The 12506-nt window shown below is 37.4% G+C and overlaps 1 protein-coding gene across 1 annotated transcript in view; it reads right to left on the bottom strand.

Moving 5' to 3' along the window:
* The window catches only part of LOC128663152 (fer-1-like protein 4), a 284642-nt gene that overhangs the window by 188367 nt on the left and 83769 nt on the right, over positions 1-12506 (bottom strand). Inside the window, exon 5 of the mRNA XM_053717349.1 lies at positions 3678-3769. Coding sequence (XP_053573324.1) covers positions 3678-3769 — 92 coding nt within the window. The remainder of the gene's footprint in view (positions 1-3677; positions 3770-12506) is intronic.

Here is a 12506-nt window from a genome sequence, read left to right on the forward strand (position 1 = left end):
TGCCAGGTACGTCCTGCAAAAACTGTCAGTTAGTGACAATGGACGTACCTGGCATGTCCTTGGTCTAATTGAGTGCTGGAAGCGATTGCGATCGCTTCCAGCAGCTCTCAAAGTATTGCAGTGATTGAGGCATCCTGCAATACACTTTTTCAAGCATCCAATGCAGAGAGAGCCACTTGTTGGTGGGTGGGAGCTTAGCAGGGAGGCGACCCATCGCTACCCGGCATCTGTAAGTGCAATGTGCACACCGGGTGCCGGGAGTGTGCAGGGGGCTTGCGCGTGTGTTGATCAATGATCAATAAATTGTAGCATGAGAGGGAGGGGAGAAAATAAATATAAAATTATTTTTTTTTTAAAAAAAGTTGTTTTAGGGGGCAAACTGGTTACTGGCAGACAGCTGCCAGTACCCAAGATGGTGGCAAATAGGTAGTGGGGGGAGGGTTAGAGAGCTGTTTGGGGGGATCAGGGAGGTTGGGGGCTAAGGGGGGGGGGTCCATCACAGCTAAATAAATAATTAATAAAAAAAAAACTTATTTTAGTACTGGCAGACTTTCTGCCAGTACTTAAGATGGCGGGGACAATTGTGGGGTGGGGGAGGGAAGAGAGCTGTTTGGGAGGGATCAGGGGGTGGGATGTGTCAGGTGGGAGGCTGATTTCTACACTAAAGCTAAAATTAACCCTGCAAGCTCCCTACAAGCTACCTAGTTAACCCCTTCACTGCTGGACATAATACAAGTATGGTGCGCAGCAACATTTCGCGGCCTTCTAATTGCCAAAAAGCAATGCCAAAGCCATATGTCTGCTATTTCTGAACAAAGGGGATTCCAGAGAAGCATTTACAACCATTTGTGCCATAATTGCACAAGCTTTTTGTAAATAATTTCAGTGAGAAACCTAAAGTTTGTGAAAAAAAATTGTAAAAAAAGTAAACAATTTTTTTTATTTGATCGCTATTGGCGGTGAAATGGTGGCATGAAATATACCAAAATAGGTCTTGATCAATACTTTGGGTTGACTACTACACTAAAGCTAAAATTAACCCTACAAGCTCCCTAATTAACCCCTTCACTGCTGGGCATAATACACGTGTGGTGCGCAGTGGCATTTAGCGGCCTTCTAATTACCAAAAAGCAACACCAAAGCCATATATGTCTGCTATTTCTGAACAAAGGGGATCCCAGAGAAGCATTTACAACCATTTGTGCCATAATTGCACAAGCTGTTTGTAAATAATTTCAGTGAGAACCCTATAGTTTGTGACAAAATTTGTGAAAAAAGTGAACGCTTTTTTTTATTTGATCGCATTTGGCGGCGAAATGGTGGCATGAAATATACCAAAATGGGCCTAGATCAATACTTTGGGATGCCTTCTAAAAAAATATATTCATGTTAAGGGATATTCAGGGATTAATGACCGATATCAGTGTTCCAATGTAACTATCGCTAATTTTGAAAAAAAGTGGTTTGGAAATAGCAAAGTGCTACTTGTTTTTATTGCCCTTGCAAAGAAAAGCAAAGAACATGTAAACATTGGGTATTTCTAAACTCAGGACAAAATTTAGAAACTATTTAGCATTGGTGTTTTTTGGTGGTTGTAGATGTGTAACAGATTTTGGGGGTCAAAGTTAGAAAAAGTGTGTTTTTTCAATTTTTTCCTGATATTTTATAAAAAATTTTTATAAGATATGATTAAAATAATGGTATCTTTAGCAGGTCCATTTAATGGCAAGAAAAACAGTATATAATATGTGTGGGTACAGTAAATGAGTAAGAGGAAAATTATAGCTAAACACAAACACTGCAGAAATAAAAAAATTGAAAAATGGTCTGGTCATTAAGCGGTTAAAAAATGTTTACATCAAGGAAAAAATCCACCCAATCAGAATGTATTCTTGTAAAGTTAAAACTTGTTAATTTTAAAATCAATTCATTTAATTGTTTTTTTCCCTTTATGAGAATAGTTTGACTTGGTTCAGCAGAGACTTATATTTCAGTTGACTGATTTAAAAATGTTGGCTAGACAGTTAGGAATACTAGTAAATGAGCCCCTTGAAGGGAAATGATACTCCAATATTTCTGTTCCAGTGAATTCTGAATGATTGAGACTGTATTATGGTACTTTGTTTTTGTTTGTTTTTATTTTCTTTTGCTGGATGCACTTACTTTTTCTGTGGGAGTTGTCCCAATTAGCCAGTGAGCAGTAGAGTTCCAGCACTAAGTTGTACACAATCATGCACTCCCTACTAGTTTTACCTTACATTTAAACAGTGTTTACTTTACCCTTTTAATGCATATTAAAAGTATTTTAAAGGGATAGTAAACCCTAAAATGTTATTTTGTGATTCAGATAGAACATAACATTTTAAACAACTTCCCAATTTACTTCTATTATCAAATTTGCTTAATTATCTTGTTATCCATTGCTGAAGAAATAGCATTGCACTACTGGCAGCTAGCTGAACACATCTAGTCAGCCAATCAGAAGAGACAAATGTGTGCAAGCACCAATTAGCAGCAGCTCCCACTGGTGTATGATATGTGCGTATTCATTTTCAACAAGGGATACTAAGAGAATTAAACACATTTGAAAATAGAAGTGAATTTAAAAGTGTCTTAAAATGACATGTTCTATCTGAATCATGCAAGTTTAATTTTGACTTTCCTATCCCTTTAACATGTTTAGCTGCTGCTGTTATTTGTTTTTTTGTATATGTATAAAGCAATTACAAATTGTGATTTTCTACAAATTATGATTGTCTCTTTCTGTGTGTCTTTTATAAATTACAATTGTAATTGCTAATTTTTATCTATGTAAAATGGGTCTTGCAGTGTCAGTAGAGTGGGCTAGAAACAGGTGTTTCTTAAAGGGACACTGAACCCAAATTTTTTCTTTTGTAATTCAGATAGAGAATGCAATTTTAAGCAACTTTCTAATTTACTCCTATTATCAATTTTTCTTCATTCTCTTGCTATCTTTATTTGAAAAAGAAGGCATCTAAGCTTTTTTTGGTTTCAGTACTCTGGAAAGCACTTTTTTTATTGGTGGATGAATTTATCCACCAATCAGCAAGGACAACCCAGGTTGTTCACCAAAAATGGGCCGGCATCTAAACTCACATTTGTGCATTTCAAATAAAGATACCAAGAGAATGAAGAAAATTTGATAATAGGAGTAAATTAGAAAGTTGCTTAAAATTTCATGCTCAATCTGAATCACGAAAGAAAAAATTTGGGTACAGTGTCCCTTTAAACATGTTGACAGGTCTCATAGTATTCTCAACACATTTTACCTCTGCAACTCTTATCTGTGCAGATAAACATATTTCAAATTTTAAAATGCAGGTATTAATCAATAGAAAACATACTGTATAAAAAAACTAGAGGAAAATACAAATTAGGCTGCATTGAAAAATTTTCTATTAGCGCTGTTTACACCCATGTTAACCTCCACTGTAAGATTCTGCATTCCAAATGTTCTTCATTACTTTCTATCAGATGCAGTTCACAACTTACAGCTCACAAGCACTTGCTAATTCAGCCACTTTTCAGGGATAATTCTGTGAGCTCTGTCTCTGTGACGTCTGCCACGTGATTTTATTCCAACCTGGAAAGTTTTTTTAGAATCTATCCCTATATTTTTTAAATGGTGCAACATAGAGAAGCACATTTTTACTCACCTGTCTTCCACTGCAGCAAAAAAATCATCTCCAATCCATGCGCCGGCAGCACCATCAGGAGGCTGGTAACGAATATCCAACTCAACATAGATCTGCACAGGAGAAACAAGACTAGACTGTTTATCTCAGTGATTTTACAATATATTTTTTTTATTGTTCAATTATCTTTTTTTCAGTTAGGTCTAGAAATTTGACACCTGCCAACCCATGTGACCAAATTTGACAAAGAAAAAAAAAAGAAATATAAAAAAATTAACATGCTGCTAGAAAGAAGTTAAGGCCTTCAATGTAAGTAGTACTCAGTATGTCGGCTAAATATCTGAGAACCAAATAATATTACAGTCCTCAGGGTATTTTTCTGAGCTTGTTCGATTTGATAATAATCTTACACAAACTTTGAAAGTAGAAATTATGACTCTCCCAAGATGCAACTATCTTTCAGCCTAGTCAGCCAGTGAAATATGTTATTTTGTTTACAGAGAAAGCTGTTCAATATATAAATTACATTAGACTCATGAGTCAGAAATACAGGATACATTCCATTTAATGTTTCTCACGAATTAGCTAAATATGTTTTTTTTTTTGTTGTTGTTGTTTTTTTATTAAATGTACCTAATTTAATAAACTATATTTTAATTTGGAAGCATTCTGTCCCCATGCTAGTTTTTACTGATATAATTATAATGATTTAATAAACATAAATGTGCACACTCCATAAAACTAAATATGTCATACCCATGACTGAAACAAAGGTATTTTTAAATGTTTCTTTATATTTTATATGTGCTGAAGATTTGAGAAGGAAATTATACAAAATGTGAAGTTTTGTCTCAACAACAGCAGCAATTGAATTATTTACCTAATGAACATAGTATCTTCAACAACTAAGGACTAAAAACAAGACGCCCCTACAAATGATTAATTTAAAATATGGGTCAAAGGAATATGTAAGTTTACATTAAACGTTCTTGATTTAGTAAGAGCATGAAGTTTTAAGACATCTTTAAATTTACTTCTCATTTTAAATGTACTATGTTCTCTTGATATACTTTCTTGAAAAGCATATGTGCATATCCATAGTGGCAGCAATGCACTACTGGGAGCAAGCTGGTTTTAGTGGCTTCACACATTTGTTTCTTGTAATTGGCTCACCAATGAATTTAACTTTGCAGAAACATATTAGAGACAGGCTTCTGAATGTAAAAGGTTTATACTGAACTGTTGTCATAATTTCTAGAGCAAAGAGAAACTCATAAAAGGCTCAAACAACAAGAAATGACATTCCTGGCATGTTTTATGAAGGAACAAAAAGCAGAGGGTGTGTGAAAAAACAGAGCAGGTTTTCAAACTAGTTATGGGACTTTTTCATTAGTCATCAGGTGAATTCAATCGCTCAAAAAGGGCAATAAAGTGTAGTTAGGATTAAGAGGATATTGTTTATAAAGGCAGACAAAGGCTGGGTCTGATTACATGACACAGGCCTTATTGAGGTTTTAAAAGTAGTTTATATCAATTATTTAAAATGTGAAAAATTCTTAAAAATAAATGCAGTTTTATATCATTGTGAGTAGTAGCGCATGTGTTAAATATATGTCAAATATTCCAACAACAATAAAGCATAGTATTAGAATTAGCCGCTTCCGTGTGTCTGATGACTGGTCATAGCCTCCTGCAAAGTGCATACTCTTTAGGGCAGGCAAGTCCAGCTATCCACTCCTTGGGGCCAATATACATACATCCACTGCCTTTTTTTTTTGTATTTGCCCCCTACTGCCCCATCCCATACTACTCCTCTAACCCTCTCAATATCCTACACATAGTTCTCCTCAGCTAACTTATTCCTTTCTTCTCTGTATTGGTATGAGGTATGTGTTTTTAGATTAGTTTACATATTTTAATGTAAATATGTGTGTAAAATATTGTTTTGTTAAATAGAATATGGTGAATGTATTCACCAGTCCTACAATTAAGATACAGATTCACAAGGGGCACCTTACATTAAATAACAGACACTGTTTTAGTGTATGTAATGTAATTGCTTCAGTCACCCAAAGCTTAGTTAGGGTGGAAATATATATTGCGGTAAACTTTGCATGGGGAATGTAACCTGGCTCTCACTGCCTGTCGCTCAGTCAACATCTCAGGGTGCTGAGTTAACTATTCTGAGAACTGTAGGATACACTCTCTTCAGGGGATGCATACATTTTGCAATTCCTTTACTGATAACGTTTTTATAAGATGAAGATCTAGTTCTGAAAAACAAATGTATTTATAGGATGGGTTTTAGGACACTTATAATTTTGAATGTTTACTATGATTATAGGAGAGTTTAAGGGATATGATTCTAATAGAGTAAAAAATATAAAATATATTTTCCCATTAATTTCTGTTATGAAATGGATCTCTTTTTCTTGGTATCCTTAGTTGAAACTTAGCTCTTTTCCATGACAGCATATCAGGGGTAGGCAAGGTGTCCGTACATGGACATTGGTGTCCGTGACTAGCCCTTGCAATGTCCATCACAACCTTAGTATATCGTTTCTTTGTGATTAAATAATAGGAATAAAAAAATATGTAATGGGAATAAAGTTAGTGGCTTGTCAAGAGACTGCTAGTGATATTGGGTGATAAGTTATGGAATAAATAAAGCCTGCATGAAATATTTGTATCTGCATCTGTATAATAACACCCAGCTCTAAACAAAGACACAGTAGTGACACTGGCACCTGCGTATAGCCAGACAAGGGCTGGTTATAGGGTCAGTGGTATCTGCATCAGTAAAATAACACCCAGCCCTATATAATGACACAGTAGTGACATTGGCACACAGGGCCGCCATCAGGGGGTGACAGGGGTGACTCCTGTCAGGGGCCCAATGGGCCAGGGGGGCCAGATGAGGCAAGAACTAAAAAAAAAAAAAAAATGTTTTTTTTTTTTGTTTGTTTTTTTACATTTTGGCAGCCACCAGTGGGTACTACAGCAGAGTACTAATTGAGCATGGGAAATGTTATTACAAGGAGTAAAGTATTAGCATTTGAGAAAATTTCTGAGTGTGCACTAAACCACTACACACAGTGTGATACAGACTTGGCACTTTGTTTGTACAGTGTGTGTCTGAGTCAGACGGCAGATCACTTTCATTGGCAGAGGAGGTAGGACTTATTTAGCAAATGGTTTTTTTTTCTTTGTGCAATTTCGGATTGTAACTTCAGTGTGGTAGTAGTTGTATGGTGGGGCCAGGGGTCTATAAAAACACATATTTTTAGCAGCAGTGTATTTATTTGACAATGCTGCAGAAATTCTATATTTAAAACCATGCAGAAATGTTTCAAATGGTACCACAAATGGTAGGTGCCCGTTTGGCAGATATGCATTTTATATATATATATATATATATATATATATATATATATATATATATATATATATATACACAGTATCTTTGAGCTTTTTCTATGGGTGTCTCTGTGAGGGTGTGTGTATGTTTGTCTTTGTGTATTTTCTCTGGATGCCTCTGTGAGGGTGTATGTATGTTTGTCTTTGTGTATTTTCTCTGGATGCTTCTGTGAGGGTGGGTGTGTATGTCTGTTTTCTGTGGATGCATCTGTGAGGGTGTGTGTGTGTGTATGTATGTATGTCTGTGTTTTCTGTGGATGTCTCTGTGAGGGTGTGTGTTTTCTGTGGGTGTCTCTGTGAGGGTGTCTGTATGTCTTTGTGTGTTTTCTGTGGATGTCTCAGTGAGGGTGTGTATGTACTGTATGTCTTTCTGTGTTTTATGTGGTTGTCTCTCTGTGTGTGTATGTCTTTGTGTGTTTTCTGTGAGTGTCTCTGTGTGTGTGTGTGTATGTCTGTGTGTTTTCTGAGGCTGTCTCTGTCGGTTTTTCCTTGGGTGTATGTGCAAGTTTGAGTTTGTGTGTGTGTCTATTGTCTGTTCCTTTTTAGGACATTTTGACCTTACTACTGATTATTCACATCTTTCTACAGACTTTAAGACTAATGAGACCCTTCTGGAAGTCACCAATCCATCATTTAACCTTTAAATTATTGTTTAGGCAGTTCAGGGCCCTTCCTTTCAGCCACTGCATGCTGTTGTCATCATTTAGTTGGCATCTTCCTTTACAAAAAGATAATCAGAACTCCATATTTTGTGTTCTAAATCTCCTTTTTTAACAAAACTGTAGTCTACCTCATTACTTGTCAGGTCAAAGTGCTGAGTGTCTGTTTGGGTGTCTGCTTCTGAGTGTGTATCTTTGCGTGTCTGCTAGAGTGTCTATATGTGAATTCTTATGTGTGAGTGTGTGTTTCAGTGTATGAGTGTGTCTGTATGTTTGTATGTTACTACCTTTACAACATTTCCAAGTTTAAATAGACACTTATGAATAAAGTACATATAACTTTTAGTCATTTGGTCAAAAATTGCACATGTCAAAGGGGGGGGGGCTGATCAATGGTTAAGTCAGGGGCCCCAAAATTTCTAGTGGCGGCCCTGCTGGCACATGGGTATAGCCAGAGGAGGGCTGGTTATAGGGTCAGTGGTATCTGCATCAGTATAATAACACCCAGCGCTATATAATGACACAGTAGTGACACTGGTACATGGGTATAGCCAGAAGAGGGCTGGTTATAGGATCAGTGGTATCTGCATCAGTATAATAACACCCAGCACTATATAATGACACAGTAGTGACACTGTCAGATGGGTATATACAGAGGTGGGCTGGTTATAGGATCAGTGGTATCTGCATCAGTATAATAACACCCAGCACTATATAATGACACAGTAGTGACACTGTCAGATGGGTATAGCCAGAGGTGGGCTGGTTATAGGATCAGTGGTATCTGCATCAGTATAATAACACCCAGCGCTATATAATGACACAGTAGTGACACTGGCACATGGGTATAGCCAGAGGAGGGCTGGTTATAGGGTCAGTAGTATCTGCATCAGTATAATAACACCCAGCGCTATATAATGACACAGTAGTGACACTGGCACATGGGTATAGCCAGAGGAGGGCTGGTTATAGGGTCAGTAGTATCTGCATCAGTATAATAACACCCAGCGCTATATAATGACACAGTAGTGACACTGGCACATGGGTATTGCGAGGGGAGGGCTGGTTATAGGATCAGTGGTATCTGCATCAGTATAACACCCAGCACTATATAATGCCACAGTAGTGACACTCATGGGTATAGCCAGAGGAGGGCTGGTTATAGGATCAGTGGCATCTGCATCAGTATAATAACACCCAGCACTATATAATGACACAGTAGTGACACTGTCAGATGGGTATAGCCAGAGGTGGGCTGGTTATAGGATCAGTGGTATCTGCATCAGTATAATAACACCCAGCACTATATAATGACACAGTAGTGACACTGGCACATGGGTATAGCCAGAGGAAGGATGGTTATAGGATCAGTGGTATCTGCATCAGTATAATAACACCCAGCGCTATATAATGACACAGTAGTGACACTGGCTCATGGATATAGCCAGAGGAGGGCTGGTTATAGGATCAGTGGTATCTGCATCAGTATAATAACACCCAGCACTATATAATGACACAGTAGTGACACTGTCAGATTGGTATAGCAAGAGGAGGGCTGGTTATAGGATCAGTGGTATCTGCATCAGTATAATAACACCCAGCACTATATAATGACACAGTAGTGACACTGTCAGATGGGTATAGCCAGAGGAGGGCTGGTTATAGGATCAGTGGTATCTGCATCAGTATAATAACACCCAGCACTATATAATGACACAGTAGTGACACTGGCACATGGGTATAGCCAGAGGAAGGATGGTTATAGGATCAGTGGTATCTGCATCAGTATAATAACACCAAGCACTATATAATGACACAGTAGTGACACTGGCTCATGGGTACAGCCAGAGGAAGGCTGGTTATAGGATCAGTGGTATCTGCATCAGTATAATAACACCCAGCGCTATATAATGACACAGTAGTGACACTGGCTCATGGATATAGCCAGAGGAGGGCTGGTTATAGGATCAGTGGTATCTGCATCAGTATAATAACACCCAGCACTATATAATGACACAGTAGTGACACTGTCAGATTGGTATAGCAAGAGGAGGGCTGGTTATAGGATCAGTGGTATCTGCATCAGTATAATAACACCCAGCACTATATAATGACACAGTAGTGACACTGTCAGATGTGTATAGCCAGAGGAGGGCTGGTTATAGGATCAGTGGTATCTGCATCAGTATAATAACACCAAGCACTATAAAATAATGTTTTTAAGTTTCATATGTCAAATGTACCTTGGTGTCCTTCACTAAGGTCTGTACTTTGGAAAATGTCTGCCACAGCCTTCGTCTGTGCCTATCCCTGCAGCATACTGAGGTAGGCTCAGAAGAGTGCACTATATTTATAGCATTGCTACAAAAGATGTTACAAACACTGCTGTATGAAAGTGCTCAAGGCACATGCACACTCCTCAGTCTACCTCAGTGTGCTCTCATGGAAAGGAGATATGTTTCAACTAAGGAAACCAAGAGAAAAAGGTACGTTTGAACAGAAGTAAATTGGGAAAATGTTAAGGGACATAGAAGTGCAAAAACTGCTATAATATATTAAAGTATTTTATTATTGCACTGTTGCTTGCTTATAACTACATGCAAATCATTAAACACACAGATAAAGTCAGCTCAAGAGCAGTAATGCACTACTGGGAGAAGGCTGAACACATCTGGTGAGTTAATGACAAAAGACATATGTGTGTCACAACAAATCACCAGCTAGCTCCCAGTAGTGCATTGCTGCTGCTGAAACATATAGTATGAACATGTTTTTCAACAAATGATACCAAGAGAAAAAAAAATACATTTGTAGAAGTGAAAGTACAAGTGTTTTAAAATGACATGTTCAATCTTAATCTTGATTTTCAAGTCCTTTAAGTTAGACTTCTGTGTCCTTCCATTTGTTAGGATGGTCAGGGCAACATGGGGTAAAAGAATCTATAATTATTGGCTGCTAGCAGGGGGTGTCAATCAACCCGATCGCCTCAGAGCAGGCGGACAAGTCTTTAGACCGCTGCTTCATAACTTCTGTTTCCAGCGAGCCTGAAACAACCATAGGCAAAAAAATCAAAAGTAGTCAGTGAAAACTGCATTATCCTGATAAAAAAACAAGATAAGGAGGATCACAAGAAAGAGCAGATAACTCTAAAACTCTTCCAGCAAAAGGATAGCCAAGAAAGAAGTCTGGTATCTACCTTATGCATAGGAGGAGTCTGCAAAACCCTTAACACAAGGTTAATATTCCATTGAGGAGAAATGGGCTTGATTACAGGCTTTATACGAGCCAAAGCTTTAACAAAACCATGGACATCATGAAGATTAGCAATCTTCCTATGAAACAAAACTGAAAGAGCATAAATCTGCCCCTTTAGAAAACTGGCAGATAGGTCCTTATCTAGACACAATGGGCCTTGAGACAAAAGGTCTGACTACAAAGGAAGAGGCCAAGGAGGGCAACTGAACCAGATCTGAAAACCAAATCCTGCAAGGCCAAGATGGGGCAATTAGGATTACTGAAGATTTTTCTAGACTTATTTTGGAGATCACACTGGGAAGAAGTACCAGAAACAAAATCTAAGTTTAAAATCACTTGGGCTATTTAATAAAAAGCACATTTACACTCCAACAGATAAATCCTGGAGTCGCAACCTATATTCAATTAGTGGAACAGGACTTGTAGAAAAGGGGTTCCCCAAAATTGTTGGTTCTAATAATGTTGACAAAGATGACAGAGAAGCCATAAGAAAATTACAGGATAATAAAGATCTGATCTTTAAGGGTGCGGATAAGGGGGGAGCATCAGTGATATTAAACAGGGACTATTATGTTAATGAAATAAAGGGTCAACTGGCAGATAGGGAGGTTTACAAGATGTTGACAAGCAACCCAACCTTAAAAGTTTAAAAAAAAATTGAAGCATGTGTGAGGAAAGCATAGAAAAATGGTTTGATTGACAACAATGTTGTAAAGTATATTTTAGAGACAGAAGAGATTATCCCTGTATTATACACCCTTCCAAAAGTGCATAATGATTCAAATAACCCCCTGGCCGTCCAACAGTGGCGGGCGTAGGTTCTGTACTATCAAGGTGGCCATGTATCTTGATAAAGTGTTAAGACCATTTGTTAATTCTAGTTCCTTTATCAGAGACACAGGTGACTTCCTAAATAAAATAACAGGAATAACATTGGATGGCAATAAAGGTATTTTGTTTAGTTTTGATGTAACAAGCTTATATACATCTATTACCCATGAAGCAGGCTTAGGAGCTGTTAATAGATCATTGATTCAGAATAAGTACATACGTGATATTTAAAGAGGGTTTATGCTAGACCTTCTGTACATAGTTTTGAGTTGTAATTATTTTTTTATTTCAAAATCAATTTTATTTGCAGCTACAGGAAACTGCTATGGGTTCCAATGTCGTCCCAACATACGCTAATATTTTCATGAATGTATTTGAGGAATATTTTGTATACAATTATCCATTGTTTCTTCTAATTTGTGCCACTTGGTAGCTCTATATAGATGATGTGTTTGGAGTGTGTTTGGAGTGTGGTTGGGTGACATTGGAACCCTAGAGGAGTTTGTGAAGAATTTGAACAGTGCTACTCAACATATAAAATTCAAACTGATTTTCAGTGAAGAAAGGATAAATTTCCTAGATACAACTGTATACAAAAAGTGAGAAATGTTGTTAGTAGACATATACAAAAAAGAGACAGATTGTAACAATTTATTGCATTTTAAAAGTGCTCATCCTCCAGCTCTAT

Source organism: Bombina bombina, chromosome 1 (genome assembly GCF_027579735.1).
Source record: "Bombina bombina isolate aBomBom1 chromosome 1, aBomBom1.pri, whole genome shotgun sequence".
NCBI classification, from domain to species: domain Eukaryota; kingdom Metazoa; phylum Chordata; class Amphibia; order Anura; family Bombinatoridae; genus Bombina; species Bombina bombina.